The sequence below is a fragment of the Acanthaster planci genome, linkage group LG19 (genome assembly GCF_054643075.1).
Source record: "Acanthaster planci isolate LZ-2023a linkage group LG19, COTS_SCS, whole genome shotgun sequence".
Classification (NCBI taxonomy): domain Eukaryota; kingdom Metazoa; phylum Echinodermata; class Asteroidea; order Valvatida; family Acanthasteridae; genus Acanthaster; species Acanthaster planci.
This window is the reverse complement of record NC_141795.1, coordinates 3682750-3701656: the sequence shown is the minus strand read 5'-3', so window position 1 is coordinate 3701656 and position 18907 is coordinate 3682750. Positions and strand designations below refer to the sequence as shown.

Below are 18907 nucleotides of genomic sequence, written 5' to 3'. Positions count from 1 at the left end.
CATACCTGACAAAAATGGCTGCAAACAAATCGTACCATTCCCGGAAAATCGCTTCTATCTCTGGCTTTGTCTGCGGCTCCGACTTCAGTGCGAGTTTGATGCAACGAAGCCGAGGTTCATAAAATAGCATAAATTTCAGTTCTATCTCAACAACACAACAGCATAAACTAATACAGATTTACCTTCCATTATATCGACGTTGCTGTTTATTCCCTGATCCCGCGACACACAACAAACAGACTAATGGATTATATTCTATCGCTAATTAGCACCCGATCTTTAAAAAAAAAACAGGATACAAATACAATTTTGAAAGTTAAAAGCAAAGACATTCTCTTATGTTAAATTACGTGCAACAACAAGTCACCTACGTTTACAATTTACAGTGTCAGTTGACAATATTTAATTGGCCATGCATTCGTCTGCACGTGGTAAAACTTTATGGAAGTGTTAAAACATAACGTAAATGTGCAGCGATAAGTGTAATGCACTTTCTTGTGTAAGAGCACTTTTGATAATAAAATCGTGAAAAACAAACTTTCACAGACAATCTTGCAACACGAATAATTACTTAGACCTACCCACCAATAATGTCTTGGGGCCAAAACTCTCGCCTCGGGTAAGACTCTCTATTATTTCTTCTTTCCACCTATCTACAGGTGCCTGTGGGGACAGAGGTTCTTGTTGTATTCGAAGTGACCATTTTGTGAGGTATATGACAGCAGCATGCATCTGGTAATTGAGTTGGTTGGAGAACTGTTTTGTGAACACGATTACCGCTGCATAAAAACATGTTCACCGTTTTCGTTAGTGCCATAATTGACCGATTACGCCAGCGAAGTCACGTGACCTATAGTGGGTACCGGTACCAAACATTAACAAAGATGGCGTCGTGTATCATAAACATTGTTTACCAAAAATAATGCCAATTATGGGGTACAGTGCTCAGCTCATCAGTAGTCTGAGTACTTCACAGCTATATTTTTGGTAAATACTTATGGAGCGCATCTATGGGAGCATTTGCTGAACTTTGATCCCCAATATAGGTGATGTGACTTAGCGAGCGCAATTGGTCAACTAAATGCTCTTCAAACTCACATGCCTGCGAGTCCCCATGTAAATCTATTTGAGAAACAGCACATGCGCAAAACAGTTGGCGGACCCCGTTCTACAGGTTCAATTTGCACGACGGCCAAGGTCAATACTTTGCAAGTAAATTTCATCAAAACTCCCCACATGGACCGATAGGTTCGATGATATTTTTACAGCTGCGTTAACTGTCGAGAAAACCAAAATCTCTGTACTGTACAGCAGTCACACAGCAGTTGGCTCGGGCACCGAAGCGGGGTGCCGACTGCGGCGTTCTCGGTAACACTGGTTGACTGGCAGCGGGAGAGAGAGCATTGCCGCAATGGCAAAGAAGACGCTTATCAAGTAATAAGGTATGCAAGTACTCCTCGTAGCATCTCTCACGGCACCTGCAACCCAGGAGAACCAGCAAGTTCGTCAAGAAACACAACAAATTCAGCGCAATACACGATAGCTTGCAGACCGCAGTACAACGACTTAAAAAGACCAAAATGGCGACTTTTAAAAGAAGCAAACATTCACCAAACACACCCTTTGTTATTGGCCTACAGTACTTTAAAGGTGGTAAAATTATGAGTGCGTTGGGATAGATGCTTTGAATAGTTTGGACGAATCTGAGGAGATGCCATCATTGCGTGTCGCGCCCCACCCCCGCACGAGACTTCAGTTACAATTAGGGTGATTTACAATAATACGCCTCAAGAGTTTGCAAAGCACTGGCCAATCACAACCCGCAAAATCTGTCGACCCTTTCCAAACGCGCATAAGGTCGACAGATTTAGCGCATATTGATTGGCCAATGCGTTGCAAACTCTTAGAGGCGCACTGTTGTGAATCGCCCGTATTAAGACACGTTTTCTGTAAGTCCCAATCAACGCCATGCCAGTCGAAGAGGCGTGTATAACGCGCACGTACAATGCACCCTCGTGCATGGTACCATCGAGCAGCTTGTGGTAGTCGGATTCCTAGTTCTTACCGCCAAAGCAAAGACTGGAACTTACCAACTACAAAACCTCCAAGCGTTGTCCCAAGGCCTGAGCAGAACAGCGATATTCCGAAGGCGACACCTAGGTAGACAATACCAACAAGCTCCCGCAGAATGACCGCAACTAACGAAAAGTAAACGCCACTGCCTAAACCAATGACTGTAGCAGAGGCTATCTTTCCCCAGAACGTGGTCGTGTTGGGGAATGTTGCCGTGGTTACAATTGAGGCCAACAAGGAGAGGGAGTACATCCAGAACGGTGTGATGTGTTTGCGAGTCAGGAACCAGCCGTGGGTCAACCTGCCCATCACACTGCCGATACCGACGCAGGTCAGCAAGATGGAGGCTTGCTTGGTCGTCATACCAGACGACACAGCCTGGTTGACGAGATGGAAGGAAACTCCCGAGTAGCCGGCGGTGTGGAACACACAGGCGACGAACATGGCAAGAATCGCTGGTGCGTTGGTAATTCGTTTGAGTCTCGATCTTACGGCTTTGCCACATAAAGACAAAGATTTGGAGATACTGAATGCCTCAGTAGCTGGCTCACTTGTCGAATTTCCTTGAAACGTGTCCTCACATTTGGAAGTTTCAGAAATCCTCCTATCAACGTGTTCTTCACCACCTCCTTCCCCCGTTTCAACCGGTTCATACTCCACTTCTAGGTTCAGATTATTGTGTTTTACTACACGTGTTTTCCGAAAATGAGATTTGAATTTACTTGTCGGACGCATGAGCGCGCCCATTACCATGACATTTGAAACAATGGCAGACAAGATGATGAGGCTCTGTCTCCAGTCGTAAGTTTCATTCAGGTGTTGAATTAACGGTGGGAAGACGACAACGCCAGCCCCTGGGCCCGCATAAGCGATACCATTAGCGACAGAAAAGTGACGATTGTAGTATCGTCCAATCACTACCACGATAGCCACGTGCACGATCGATCCGCCAAGACCTGAAAAAAAAAGAAACCAGCAATGCACTTCAAGTTTCTCCTCTCTCTTGGGGTATCGGTATAAGCTTTACCGAAGTGACGAATGAGTTAACACCTGAAGAAGAAAAGGGGTTCTGGTAACATTCAGAGTGAGTGTGGTAATTCAATAAGGTCTCCCTTTAAACTCTTGGTTGGAATCTTGGAAGCAAGAGTTTAAACATACATCAGCATATGCTTGTGCTTTGTGATAAGATTGGAGTCAATAGACTGGAAAGCCAAAGCTTACTAACGCCCTAGATCGGCAGTTGAAATGATGAATGTGGTTTGTCAGCTTGAACGAACTGTTTCGAGAAGAGATAAATTGTCTCCTGGCAACGCAGCATAATATCTCTAAGGATGCTTCATACACTTACCAGCAATTATGCCGAGGCAGACGAATAAATGGTAGACAGAGGTGGAGAAAGATGCGGTGGCAGTGCCACAAGCCACGAGGGCGCCACCAAGCATGACGGCTCGACGACATCCGATCCTTCTCACAACAATGTTTCCCAATGGCCCTGTTAAACGAAAATCAGACACGTTCTTGGGCCTGAGTCTATCCATACCCCAGAAATGAAACAGAAACTTACTGCTCCTCTTCCAGGAGCCTAACATCGAGAATAGTTTTTTTCAGAGCATCACACAAACTTATCGAGAAGATTGCTTCGCACGCCAATAACTTCCCAGACTGAGCCAGCCACATAATTTTCTACTCCCGAGACATAGTTTACGATCAGCGTTAGGGTGTTGTCTTGTTAAGGCCTCCTAACTTAATATGCCAGTTAGTTGATAATGCCGTCTGTGTACCTAGTCAGGCATTTGATGCAAGATCGGAGAGAACCCCCGTCCCACCTTTGTGTTCGCCATTGTTTGATCGGAATCTCAGGAATTCTTTAAAGACTTCTAGTGGGGATGTGTTAGGTAACAATAGTCTAGAGTGTGTATAGGGATTGGACACGTGGGGGGTATACACATCGGCCCCATATCGTGCACGGTATCAAGTCATGCGCATCCCGATGAATGGATCAATTTTCAAGGACTTCAAATTTCGCACAACACCGGTAATTTTGACCATCACACATAAAGCATGGGCTACGTGCTGGTGCCAGAGGGCTCTGTGACCCTATACCTGTAAAACACTCCACGGCGATGCCAGAACTGACCGCCCATCCCAGCGAACCGGAACCTTCCTCAAACTCTTCCTGCAAGATTGGTACGAAGATACCGAAGGTGCCCAGCACGCCGTTGTGTAGCAGGAACGCCAGGAATGAAGCCACGACCACCACACGCCCCCAACGGGTGATTCGACGCTGGCCACAACCAAGCCCTCTCTGGGGTTGATTGGCCTGCAGCTTTGGATCCATTTTGTCGTCGATCACCCCTTCCATAATTTAAACAGGCTGCATTGATAAAAACAAATCACCATGGTAAAATCCAAAACAGGGACCTCTAAACAGAAAACCAACGCTGCACAAACAAAAAAACAAGGCTAAAGTATCTCTTCAACTACTGTACGTAAAATACGTCATTTGTCTGGTAAAAACTTCTTTCCTCTGACGCTGAAATCTTTGTGCAGCAAAACAGGTGGTCAGTGTTTAGTGAACACCGAAGGTTCTGTGGGCCTGCTACAAACAAACTATTGTCTAGAACAATGGGTTACATGGTGTGATCTTGTTTCCTCTGCGACATGTATACGTATCAATATTCGTTTGCTCTGATACGCTTATCCACCCCGTATTCCGATCTTACATGAAATGCTACCATAATGCATAGCGAAAACAGTGGTAATATGAGGAAATGGGCAGGCGAAGCCTTGAGACTGTTCAGGCTGAGGTATAAGTTTCATTTAACTCCAATTCATTTAGTAAACTCACAGGGTTCTGAGGAGCTGTCCGCCTCCGGGTCTATTGAGTAACAATTAAGCTAATAATCCATGAAAGGATTCCCTACGGGTTACCCTGCCCCGAGCGCTTTAAACATGATACATACTGCAAATACAAAGGTTTTCAAGCACAGAGGAACAAGAACATGCTTCAAGTGACTGAACTCACAGTTACGTCTTGGAAATCCATTTTGGCCCTGTCAAAGAATACACCGAGGTCTGCAAAGATTAGCTTTCCATAAATTACGAGCACATTTTTTTTAATGTTTAATAGACCTCAAACTTAAGAGTTTACCCCCTCCATAAACTGACTCGGCCACACAAAACGTTTGAAGAACATTATTGAATTAACAGGCTTAAGAGTGAGTTGAAATGGTAGGAGGTCGTTGTGCACGTTTTTCAGCAATTGGGCAACCCGCTGCCAGCGACCCCCCCCCCGGTAAAAGAGTCAGATAACAGAGGCCTCTATGGTCAGATCAAACGTATGCCGGGTAGGCGCGGAAGGCCAGCCAGTACGGTGTTGAGCCGCCCAAGCAGTCTTCATTTCAATCTACAGTTTTGTAACTTGTAGTCGAGTCCGTCGGTGGTCCTTAGACGTCTAAACATGGAGGAGCTTCCTCCATGGTCTAAAGCAGCAGTCTAGTCGCGAGACGGTCTCTGCAGAGTGCAGGGAACGAGAATCGAAGGTATGTCTCCATCAAGGCCTATTGTGAATAGCTCGACTTAAGGCTAGACGAAATTAGATGAAGTTGCACTGAAGGAGAAGGGACTTGCGGACTCAAAGTTTTACATAACTTCTGGCCAATTTTATATAACCATACAGCAAGGACCCAGGTAATGGAACAGCCTATGTATCCAAGCTGGAACCCCATTTCCACCCGCAAAAAATATGTAGAGACCATTTATCTCTACTTTCAAAGCATGGTAAAAGCCCCGGGGAAAAAGTGCATGCATTTGCAGTTGTCATACATCCTGTAATTTCAAACCGAAATTCCAGACCCACATTTCCTACGGGTATTTGCACAAATAGTCCAACATGCGTCAAGTGGACTATGTTTTAATTCCTCAAAGATTTAAGGTAATAATAATGTACTTCAAAACTGGAAATTAAGCATCTTAAACAGTGTAGCCTATATATCCAAATAAGGACAAAGAGAATACTTCAGGTTTGCAAGACCATGGAGGTACGGCAAGACTGGTCTACAACATGCGGGTGACCCAGGATAAGTTATGGGGGGGGATCCTCGATGAAGAACCAGGGCCACCGCCAACCGCAATTTCAAAACCGCAAACTATTCGGCTATTCACCACCCCTCGGGCGCAGAGAGCGAAACCGGTACGCCGTTATCTACAATTACATAACCAAAGAGACAGAATAATTAACCATTGTGGGGACTACTCATCAATCCGTATCTGGCATCTCGTCGCTAGAATCGGGCATAACATCGTACATGTATACACAGGCTCACACCGAAGCAACATCGCCCACGTCTTTCAAAAGCAAAAAAAAGTGCTACCAATGGGGTTACAGCATGAATGTTGGTCTTTTTTCTTCCTCTATTAACAGCCTAACAACATAACCCCAATGAGATAAATGATTGCCAAACTACTTGCAACTATTTTTTCTTCCTCCATGCTGTAATATTGGCTAATTGGTCATCGATGACGTGGCCAACCATTCCAAATTTGTGATTTTTAATGATGTTGTTAGTGAAACCAGGGTGAAATCCCTGTGGCCGAAACAACCATGGCCCAAGTCCATACATGGTCCGTGGTATTTGTTGATATGCCATCGTGTATTATGACAATGCCTAGTTCTGGTACTAGTCAACAGATCATCCTAACCAGCTGTTTTATTGCCGAATCAACCTACCTGTAGGCTGTATAACACCATCTCAATTATCAACACGTAAATCCAAGGTACAAGCTGGTGGTCGGACTGATCTAGAGAATTTGCAGCGGGCCGCGATGTCCGAATATCCCCTATAGGTGCCCTGATCCCAGGCCTGCAGCGACGTCGGACGATTGTACTACAGTCATGATAACACTCCGCCAACATCGAGTCCCATGGTACAGTGCCGCACCTGAACCAGGGCCAAAACGCGCAATATCGCTACATATACAAAGCCCTTTGTCCTTGAGCTCAGGATGTCAGATACCTCTGTGCTCTTTTTTATACATGTATCATGGAGCTCATGATCAGATGGTCAGATCAGATCACAGCAGACCACATACTCGGAAACTGCACAGAGCTGAATGGCGCGTTTATTGACCAGGTCTACCATATTTACAATAGCAACAGCAGTGTCTCCAGATTCCGAGACAATATAGGCCTATCCAACGCCAGCATGAATACAATGTGAAACAAAAACACAGTTAATGAGTGTCAAAGGCAAAACCTAGCGGTAATTTACACCAGCTGAAACTAATCGAACATGGTTCGAAGAACTGGGCACGTACGTCCTTGAGACAATATTCATTACAAGCACACATGCGCACTTTATTTTCAAGCAGAATTTTAAAAGAAGGAGCTTCAAACATAAAAAGGCAGACAGAAATAAATTTATAACAATCAAAATCGATTCAACAAACAACATATATCATTCTTCCATGTGTACGATTTCTAATTAACGTTGAATTTCAGAGGCTTCATAGACCCTCTCTATCAGCAAAATAAATCAATAAAATTTAACTGAAAATAAGTTTTGTGAGAAAAACAAAATCGAAGATCCATCCTTCGTGCATCTTACGCATTTAGTTTTAAATCCGCCACAGGTGCACTTTGCTAAAGACGTCATGGACATGCCACAACAATGCTAATGCATGATTTTTTTCTGTAAACGAGCGCTGTATTACGTAATGCCGTACCTTTCGATGACCATGCATATGCAAAACAAACTCAACCGGAGTCGATCATAACATGGAGGTAGAATGATCTTAAGCAGGGCTAAAGGTCCCTTCTCAATAAGGTTATCCCGTATTGGCAATCTAGGGAACTTATTCTATAGAGCAAGCAACACAAGGATCCTTCCGTGTAGCTTATACCTCGAGGGCCGCTATTTATGATGACTTGACGGCGCTTAATAGAGCAATGAACTGGGATTTAGTATGTGCATGTTCACATTCAAAACCGTTACAAATTTGCGAAAATTTATTTTCTTTAGCCGCGTTATATCGCCATTGATGTGGCATTGTGACGGAACTTCCATTTACCGTAGAACAGCAGGCCTATTTTTGTGGACAAAACGAGTCAGTATTTTTTTTGGGACAGAACAATTCAACGACATGTGACCAACGACCCATCAGTGAACTGACGGGAATTAATTCAGACGTATAATGGTATCAAAATACCATAAGTAAAATATACGAAAATGCTAATGGAAGCTATTATAATGAAACTTGACAGCGGGTAATATAATGCAACAGGCAACAGAAGGCGTCGATTGACGATGCTATGGAGAATGTAACTTCACACATTTCTGAAATTAACAAATATTGACATTTTTACACTTTAGGCACTCCGTGTTGATATGGTCGCATAATTACCACATCGGCATATGGCTTCTTCTTATATTACAGCTCACCCATCCACGAGACCAACCAAAATTATCAAATTGCCTCCGATAAGGACAAATTCCTCAGCATTTAATTTTAAAGAAGGAGCAAGAGAGGGCGCAAATTTCCTTGTAACGGGGCGCCTTTGGTGGGAACTCCACTTCACTGGTTCACAACAGACTGTGAAATGCATGTGCAACCAACAAAATTCACACTCCCCACCAACATGGCTCTTTTCAGCCGGTGAGGGGGTCCTTCTGCTCAAGGTGGATGGAACGTAGTTGGTGCATTATGCGTTGAGTAGATGGACTAAGATGCAGTCCGTTAATGTTTCGGTACAGGTGTTGGGTGAGTTTGAATGTGTATCGTTTTTGAAGAAGCTAAAGGAACTCCCTGAGGATTGGTTGATAACATTCAAACTTTTTGGTTAAAATACAGGCGCTTCTTTAATTAAGGTCTTGCTGGCGGAACCCAAGAATTTATACGAGTATCACTAAATGTGTGCGAGATCAAAATAATACACTGCATATGAACAAAATGGAATGTTATACATGTAGCTTAAAAAGTCACTCAAATTCAAAATTGACTAGAGGCATATTTACAATTTGTTGATGAAATAAAATTTACACATGAAAATTAACTAGGCTGGTTTATGACTTCTGACTGTTGCCAAAAACAAATTGCATATACCGGAATTAATATCTGTCAATATTTCAGCATGCGGTATCGCTGAAAAGGTTTAAACAGAAGCGAGTCAGTTTTAAAAAAGAACACGCAGTGTTCCCCAACGTTCCCCAAAAAAATTTCCTGTTGGAACTTTGGTGTGATTAGTAGTCGGACGAGATCACACAGAGGTTGGCCTAAAGCCCAAGCGGCGATTACTGCGGGCACGGTACGACTGGATGACTGGCCGCGGTAAAGAGAAGCTGGTCGCCACGGCAAAGAAGACGCTTATCAAGTAGTAAGGTATGCGGTAATTACCTGTCACATCTTTCAAAACACCTGCAAACGAACATGAACCAATTAAGTCAATGCACAAAGAAAAGTGACACGTCCCATAGAGCAGCGCTCTTCATATTTCTGTACAGATATAAGAAGAAAAATGATATGGTGTGTTCATCAATGGTCAATTCTTTTCTTGGAATATTAAAATTATATTTCTTATAAAAACCAAACTTAACCTTGTTCACAAATTGAGAGTACTGATGCCAGCGACTTACCGATGACATAGCCTCCTAGTGTTGTCCCGACGCCTGAACAGAATAGAGAGATTCCGAAGGCAACACCGAGGTAGCGTATCCCCACAAGCTCTCGCAAAATGACGGCAACCAGTGAAAAGTAAACGCCACTGCAGAAGCCAACGGCCGTGGCTGAGGGTATCTTCCCTCTGAACGTGGTCGTTAGGGGGAGAGTTATCGTGGCGGCCAATGAGACCACGAGGGTCAGGGAGTACATCCAAGACGGTGTGATGTACTTTCGAGTCAGGAACCAGCCATGGGTTAACCTGCCCACCAGACTGCCGATGCCGACGCAGGACAGCAGGAAGGAGGCTTGCTGGGTCGTCATACCAGACGACACAGCCTGGTTGACAACATGGACGGAGACTCCCGAGTAGCCAGCTGTGTGGAACACGCAGGCGACGAACATGGCAAGCATGGCTGGGGTGTTGGTCTGCGTGAGTATGGATTTCCGACGGGATGTTCTCCTTGAAGACTTTGAAGTACACCCTCCATCATTCCCAACCTGGATAGCTGAGATCTTTCTGGAGTCTTCACTTTCAGAGGAAAATTCAGAGATCCTGCTGTCAGATGACTTGTCCTCTCCAGGGCCACCAATGCCCTTACCACGTGCACCCTGATCAGTAGCAAGCTGCCCATCATCGGGCCTCCTAACGGCATCGTCATCTTTAAAGTCATTTTGAATCCGTAGACGGGATTTAAACCAGGCAGCTGGTCGGAAGAGCGCCCCCATCATCACGACGTTAGCCACAATGGCGGCTTCAATGAGTAGGCTCCCCCTCCAGCCGTAATTCTCGTTCAGATACTCGATCAGCGGCGGAAAGGCGAATACCCCTGCGCCTGGCCCCGCGTAAGCGATACCGTTGGCCACCGTGTAGTGTTTATTGTAGAACTCCCCAACTGCTACCACAATCGATACATGAATAATCGATCCCCCAAGACCTGCAACATAACGATCAGCCTCGGATCAATCCAGTGATAAATATCTGGATTAAAATTCGCTCACAATTGAAGGTTTCTTCGCAACTGAATCAACAGCAAGGTAGAGTGGTTCTTCCCGTACCTAGCTCGTTAACATCAGTTCAGTTTCTGGCGTGGCAGTTAGGTAACTTGATTACCACTTCTTAGTTACAGCTTGCATTATACAAGACTATCCATTCTCAATTATTATCTCCAAAATCATCTTATATGGAAGTTTCCTTCCTCAATGATCTAGCAAGTTCAAACACCAATACTGCATGCGTAAAAGTTATGAGAAGGACATGTTAGAAGTAAAGAAGTTTATCAAAGGGTTTTCACTGCCAATTTAGAGTTGTTTGCAACAAGACTTAGTATACCTAGGAAAAATGATTCACGCTTGTTGACGAGGATGGCACGATTATAATGTACAATGATAAGTAGTCTACCTGCGACCAAGCCGAGGCAAGCAAAGAGATGGTAGACAGAGGAAGCGAAGGAGGCGATGGCAGTGCCACAAGCCAGGAGAGCGCCACCAAGCATGATGGCTCGACGACATCCGATCCTTTTCACTACTATGTTGCCCATTGGCCCTACAGAAGAAAACAAGACACACTTTCAATGAAAGCGAAGTCAAGGTTTCATACTTCGAATCCCTCCCGGTCCCTGCCAAATCTGACAGCGAGGCTAGCGTTTGGAAGTCCTGGCTGATAGTAAGGCCATCTCTGAGTCTACGTCTCCAGAAACGGCCTGGCTTCCGCACTGACTTTCACGTATCAAAGGCACAATGTACCGTTTCCAGCCGCAGCCATAACCTAACATGTGCCTGGATAGATTCAGTCATTGACTGGCGGCTTCCATGACATTGCCAGCTGTAGCCATGATTTAGGGACTCAATTAATGCCCAATGCTTCCAAGTCGGCAATGACGGGGACCTTACGGATATGCAGACATCCTAAACTACATGTAGGCCCACTGGCCATTGAGGGAAAAGGTTTGGGATGATAATCGAAACAAATCCGAGTGAACATGCAGTAACTGGAAAATCGAAAGAGGCGAGGAGGGGTTGTTTATGACTGGAACTTTGATACGCAACAATTGCCCGTCGATTCAACGCTCAGAGGTCGAGTGGTTAACTCCACCTGTGGTTCTTCAGAAAGGTAACTACGATTTCTCTCTTTATCAAAGATTCAGATTGTGTGGACTGAATGGCGCTGGAGGGCAGACATAGTACCTACCTGAAAAATTCTCCACGGCGACGCCTGAGCTGACCACCCATCCTAATTGCCCCGATCCTTCTTGAAATTCCATCTGTAGGAGCGGTATGAACGCGCCAAACGTTCCCAGGACGCCGTCGTGCAGCAGGAAAGTAAGGAACGAGGCGATGACGACCACACGCCCCCACCGAGTGACCCTCAGTCGGCCGCAGCCACGCCCCCTATGAGGGTTCTGTGGGTCACGTCCTCGTGGCGTACCTTGGTTCATCGCGGTGGTGTTTAGATGTCGCTGGAATGGTAAAATCCAAATGCTGAATGAAAAGAGAAATAAAAAATTCATTCACGCAGCTGATCATGTTGTTTCTGTTCTTGTTGTTCCTTTTTGCTTCTGCTGGTTGAAAATCTCTCTAATGCTGTTTGTTAGATAAAACCGTCTTCTTGATCAAGATATCACAATTTCAATTTAGGGCAAAACTCTTCAGAAATCTGTGTGTTAGTTCTCAAGCCAGCTCAGACAATCGTCTATAATTACAGTGGGGTTCCATTTTAATCACATTCTTGAAAATCCATAAGTCCTACTGCTTAGCTGTGGTTTACTCTCCTAGCAACAGGAATTCACGGGCTTGTAAATTTCTAAGAGCGATGTTCTTCATGACAACCATATTAAAATGGCTGTCTTTGTATTGCCACGCAATGTTCTTCATAATTTGATAAAATGCTCACTGAAAAAATTTGGTTCGTAGTTTATACTCTGCTCTGCTCCTGTCGATTAAAAATTGGGAGTTTCGTCTGCCATATTACACGACCACACTAAAGTGTTGAAGACAGACATGCGAATACCGATAAGTGATAAAAGACAAGACTGTAATTGGACGTGGCTTGTATACATTTTTAGAACTGAACTTACCTCCACTACAGGGTGATCTGCAGATGACGCATCTCCAAGCTCTGCCGGAACTCATGCAGACAGTAACTCACCTGAAATGCTATTACGCTGCTTGCTTAACTCCAAATTCTGGTGAAAAAGTTTGAACACTAATCGTTTAGCTGAACACGCCTTGAAAAGAGCTCGTCATCGTAGAAAGTAAGCATTTCCTTCGTATAAAACACCCCGCTCACGGCATATCGAAACATACCGTGGTGCCCACACTTCCCCTATAAACTGAACGAGCCCGTGCGTACCACTCCGCTGGGCGAAAGGTGTTTTGCAACAACTACAAAGAAAGGCCTAAGAGCGTGCGCACCTGGTCTGCGCACCTACCTGTACCACGGCAACATGGTACTGGTCGCTGGATTAGAAACACATTCAATTGTTTTTGATAGCAGACTGAGATGTATAGCTCTTACCGGACAAACCTACCAGCAAATCTAGGAAGAGTAAAAAGCACCTTGCGATATACTAAGTGGACTTCAAACTGATAAGCTTTCCACCCGTTTATGACATGTACATTTACATGAGGTCTCGATAAGGCTTTGTGTGCTTGAACTACAAGAGCAAAATTAAGATCATTTGTGTGCGTTTATTATGGTTTTTCAGTGGAAAGTCGGGATTCTAACAGCGAGCATTACCAAGAACAATCGCACTGTAAACCCAAACCATCTGTAAAGCTATACAGATGGGGTCACAACAGATAACCCCGTCATTATACAAACGTAGTCCTTCTCACGCAACCCTGCAATGTGTACAATATCCACATCAAATACCCTATCATTGACGGCCTAGGTCGTAGTATACGTAGTATAGAGTCCTCAAAAGTCTCCTATATATTTGCCTCTGCTCTGTCAAGGATGGAGAGATGAAGTATGATGGATGGGGAGAAGTAATCTATATGTACAAGATATCATCTGCCTTGAGGTTTGCATTAACCGCTGGCAGCTGCGGCTGGTGTAACGGTCTCATTCATCTACCGGACACCACTCCTAACTTTGATTGTAATTAGATCTAGTGGTAATTTCATTGCAGTTATTAAAAAGAACCGCAATTTCATTAATCACTTCATCATGATTTTGAAGCAGTGGTGATGACTATGCTGAAACAAAACCAGTCTGCTGATTACTGACTAACACAGAGACCCTCCGCGTATCGTGAACATCACTGTATTGAGACCCTTGCTGACATGGGCGTGGCGATCTTCTATGATATGGGTGTCGCTATAGGGGCAGGCAAGGTGGGCTTACCCTCTCCTCCCAGAAAAAGCGCTTTGCCCCCGGAAAACAATCCCTACCACGCCCTTGCTCTAAATAACGATGAGTCAGTTCTTGTTCTATGATCAGAGGTTGAGATCGACCAGCCATGATCCAGCGACCGTACGCGTCACGCCCCGTGTCTGCTGTTTAAGTCCCATTAATGGACTCTTGGGATCGTGCCAAAATGGTTGGATTTGAATAAAATGGAACAGTGAATTTCTGACGGCATCACATCTGCGGTCCATGTCTAGGTGCTGCTGGAAGCATCGTGTAACAATTCTGTTGAACGTATTCAACAATACTGAAGAGCACTTGGTTTATTTTCCCTTTATCTGTGTACTTGCATCGCAATTAGTGTGATTATTGCATAAAATACTCAACTTAAGCGTTCCAGAGTCCTCGTCTAATAGTTTTTTGCGCCATAATCTTCTTGATTTGGCTCGATAACCCAGTTTGTTCATTTTCATGACGCAATTGTTTACAATGAAGAAACTGCAATGCTATTGTGCAATAGAGTACCGAAGTGTGACGTCACTGTGAACCAGAAAGTGCAGTGCAAACGAATGGAGTACGCGCGCGTATTGGTTCACGCGCTGATTCTCGCGCTAATGCCTTTTACACACTAATTGTGCGCGTGACGTATACACTTCGGTACTCTATATCCCTCATTACGATGCCAGTTTCGAGGTAAGTTAAACTTAAAATTTAAATGCTTCAAGTAAATTATTGCACATATTATGCACTACAAGTTTCCTTAAGGGTGTTTTCAAGGGGAAATTTCGGACAGGTATTCTGTGCCTCTTACATAAGTGGTACCGGAAAAACACCTCCTCTTATCTATCTTGGCCCTCGCACGAGGAACCTAGCAGTCAAAAACATGGGCTTTGTAATTTGAATACAATAAAACTAGAGAGCCTCTGTCACAATTGATGAATGCCGGACTTACAGCTACTTTATTGAACAACAAGGGGTAAAGGGCATATTAGAGTCCTGACGTGCAGGAATGTCGGTCGTTACTTTGATGTAGTTGGCGGACAGTGGCCCCGCATGGAGTCTGCCTTAGGGCGCCTTTCCACATGCGCGTCAACACTTGCACCAAACGTTTCGCACGGCCAAACGGCACACGCGTGTTATGTTTTAATGCAGTCGATTTCTGTGTCTGTGAAAGTGGAAAGCACATGAACGCATCACATACACACAAAAATTATTATGGAAAGGCGCCTTATTAACGCGTGCTGAACGTTAAGTTGCTCTTTTAACCAAAGATCGTATCCACCCCGAGCTGAAGTGCACTCCCACTGCAATCCTCGGAAGAAAGATAGGTGGTTATAAGCGGGCTCTTGCACGCGTTCTGCTTGTACGCAAAGACCATACATGCGGAAGTAAATTAGTTACGCCTACTCGGCGTACTCCGCATCAAACGCGTCAAACGCTCATGGCGCGTCTATGCGGTGAGTATAAAATCAATGAGATGTCCATTTGAACGATTTTGAGGCCAAATCGATAACCAACAAAAAGCTGATAATTTCTGCCAACTTTGGCCAACAGGTTGTAGGCAAAGTAAGAGTGGTTGTATATGGTAAAGAATCGATAATCTCCAGGTTTCGCAGTAGCTCTTGAACCAGTGTCGGTTTTAAAAAAGACGATGTTTTGTTGATGGCTGCCTGGTCGGACGGAGAATCGCCGCGCTTGGATTATCATTATCAATAGTTAAATCATGGCCGTTGAAAACGTCTTGTTTTGTGTCCTGCATAAGACGTAGTAGGCCCTACACAGTACATGCACACATGATGTTTTGAACCCTGTGAATCGGAACATCAATAATCATCATGAAAAAAGCCTAAACAAGTACGGTTAAAGTTAAGGTCCACAAAGTTTGATTTACGTTTTTGTCAAGGTAATGCTGATTCCTGGGCAAAATTATCAAGAAAGATACAATTTGAGTCACCTAAAAATGAGACAGACTCATACTTTGACGATTGTTAAACAAGCACTGTTAGGCCTTCAGGACACGTCATCATGTCCAAATCCAAGAGTACTTATTTTATGCGGAAGCAAATTCCATGTCTCGGCTCTCCACCCTATTTAATCTGCGCGGATTTTAACTTAATTAAGCAACTCAGAAGTGTACGGTACATGTATACATGTACTTGTATACTTTGTCAGTTCCCGACAATGCTATTAATGGGACACGTCTGTACAAATTATAAGCTTCTCTCAACTTACCGTGACCGTGACATGTTCTCGCACTCGCAGAATTTGTTCACTGTACTCTGTCGGCTACAGTGTATAAATGACCAATCAGAGCGATAGCGATTCCGTCTGTACATGTCGCTGGTCCAAACACACTATCCACCTGTCAGCCGCTCACATGGTAAACAACGTGACATTATGCTCACCCGAAGCTCAGTCAGACGAAACTAGTCAGCAGAGGGCTTGAAAACGACCGTGACATAAAACTACAACAAAGTTGGGAGCCCCGTTGCGAGCAACTGAAATCCCTGAGGCCTCTCGACTAAAAAACAGTGTGTTGTCAGGGGTTGTCGGGTCGTTCAAATTTCAATCAATTTTCAAATTTTAGTAGGTTGAACCCCAAAACACACTCACCCTCCAAATGTGAACGTTCCCATGTCTCTAAGTAGCCATTTTTCAAACGACATCCCTCCACTTTCTCAGGCTCTTGGGACAATTTTTCAATACCATATTTGTCTGCTTTGCCCTCGGATGGAAGCGTCTAAGTCTATAGGGAGTTCATCCTGGGCCATATACTTACACAATCTCACAATTTCTTGGCTCACACAGACCCCTCTATTCGAAAGAATCTGTACGGTACTTTTTAAGTGCCTCCGTCTGGCGGAGAATTTGACTTGGGACAGGGCACCCAGAGCCGAATTCAGCTGACAGAGCTAAAACTGTTCATCACGGTGTCAGATGAACGAATCAGCTGTGTCAACTTGGTGCACGCAGGAATTGTCGGGGCGGGGGGCCTCGGACCGAAATGTACATCCACCCCGAAATAGATGTTCGGCTTCACCAGAGCTAAGTAGTTCAAGATGTAAAATGAAAAGTGTATCTTCGTTTTTCGGAAAATTAAGAAACCTGGACAAGATTAGAAGTCTTATATAGTAAATCCCATGGTAAGCTTCGAAGAGTAAAAGGTTCGAAGCAATAATGTTTATGTCCGAGTAGGGTTCTCCATTTTTAAATATCCTCCGGCCACGGGAGAGGGTAAAAGGCCCAGACTTTGAGGCTGCATTTTAAAGTTTCTGATATACAGTTCAGTATGATTAGAAGAGTGCGCAGGAGTGCCGACAACCCAAGAAGCAACATAATATATAATATTGCAACGTTCAATATGTGCGTTTCACGCGCGCCTCCAAGAGGTTGCAACACGCTGACCAATCACAGTGCGCTAACTTTGTCGACCCAATGCGCGCTTGGAAAGGGTCGACAGGTTTCGAGCGTTCTGATTGGCCAACGCGTTTCAAATTCTTGGAAGCGTACTATTGTGAATCGCCCGTGCGTTGTAACTTTAGTGAACAACTCGTATCATATGCCATGATGTCAGTGTTGACACTTTGAACTATTTGCTGACGCTGCCGTTTATCCAGGGACTTCTCTCCCCACGCACGGCAGGTGCATGTTAAGTGGAATGGTGCATGTTAAGTTGCGGTAACAGCTCAATCTTGATTTGTAGCCATTCCGTCTGCAATTTGCAGTGCGTCGTAGTGAGCACTATACACACGGGTGTTCTTTTTTTGGGGGGGAGGCATGAGGCTAAGTCTCAGCTATATAGGGGGCCAAGGTTGGGGAACGATGGATGTATTTTCTAAAATGAAAAGCATGTACACCAACATGTTGCTGTTTGAGACCATGTTCATATCATTCCGAAAGCTTGTGCGTGCAGGATGTTAGTCGAATCATCAGGATTTCCTCACTGGCGCACGCCCGGTGGCGGGAAACAGGTGCATTCTGCATCTAAAGTAGGCCCGGGGGCCCCGCCATAGTCTCCACCAGCGCACAACACGTACATAATTATTTTCTTGTATCGGGCGGAAGTCGGCATAGAAGTTCGAGATTGAAACTCAATGCCCCTGACTGGGGGTTCTGACAAAACCAAAGCTGACAAGACGTACGTTGCTAGTAGGCAAAAGCCTCCAATCGTGCTACACCGACACCAACGACGTGTTTCGTCTATAGAGGGCGGCAAGGCGGATACTCGGACAGATTTTGTTGCAACGCATCCCTGTCATATAATGAGGGGATCAAAAGGTAGGGTAGTGTAGTCGGATGGGGTCACGGACACCTCGAGAGCAGCACCACGATATCGAGAGACAGCAGCTTACACAAATAGTTGCGCGCGATATCCAGAGTAAATTTGGCTTATTTACACAGATAAGGACTCGATCGGAGGCCTCGTTGCGTCGAAGAATAGGTCATTGGCTTTTTGACTTGATAAACGTGGCAATTTATAGACCACTGATCTATACACAAATAGACGGATCAAGTTAGCCCCATCCGCTGCGCACACGCAGCTGGACAATGAGCCAACAGCGCATCCTAAAATTCGAATCGCATCCGAGGTCATTCGAACGCGCGTGCGAGGTCTACCCTATCAGCGCGGCCCTACGAGGACCCACGTGCGCACTTTGTCCCCGAATGACCTTGGTGTTTTGAATACCGAACTGGCTCGTAAACTCGTGCTCACTCCTTTGCAATGTCTACCTGCTGCATGTTCTAGTCACAACGTATGTTTCCACCACTGTAGCTCGAATAGACATGGCGAAGAAACGAGACGTTGTGTCCGTACGATTTAGTCAAGCA

The 18907-nt window shown here is 44.8% G+C and overlaps 2 protein-coding genes across 7 annotated transcripts; both read right to left on the bottom strand.

Moving 5' to 3' along the window:
• Window positions 1–177: 177 nt before the first annotated feature.
• LOC110973841 (monocarboxylate transporter 13-like) lies at window positions 178–7245 on the bottom strand. The gene is made up of 5 exons (XM_087130159.1): window positions 6803–7245; window positions 4177–4447; window positions 3422–3565; window positions 2091–3029; window positions 178–1478 (listed from the first exon to the last, which is right to left on the bottom strand). Exons 2-5 carry the CDS (start codon window positions 4433–4435, stop codon window positions 1315–1317), a joined length of 1506 nt encoding a protein of 501 aa, XP_086986285.1. The 5' UTR covers window positions 4436–4447; window positions 6803–7245; the 3' UTR covers window positions 178–1314.
• A 164-nt stretch (window positions 7246–7409) lies between these two features.
• LOC147795963 (monocarboxylate transporter 13-like) lies at window positions 7410–18842 on the bottom strand. 6 transcript variants are annotated; one of them, XM_087129845.1, is made up of 6 exons: window positions 16310–18842; window positions 12804–12911; window positions 11918–12207; window positions 11129–11272; window positions 9705–10664; window positions 7410–9486 (listed from the first exon to the last, which is right to left on the bottom strand). In XM_087129845.1, the coding sequence occupies exons 3-6, from the start codon at window positions 12162–12164 to the stop codon at window positions 9329–9331; spliced, it is 1509 nt and encodes a 502-aa protein (XP_086985971.1). In that variant the 5' UTR covers window positions 12165–12207; window positions 12804–12911; window positions 16310–18842; the 3' UTR covers window positions 7410–9328. The 6 variants fall into 6 exon arrangements, with proteins under 6 accessions (XP_086985971.1, XP_086985974.1, XP_086985972.1 ...); XM_087129848.1 differs by having other exon boundaries at window positions 11918–12185; XM_087129846.1 differs by lacking the exon at window positions 16310–18842 and adding an exon at window positions 13033–16302.
• Between the last annotated feature and the right edge of the window lie 65 nt (window positions 18843–18907).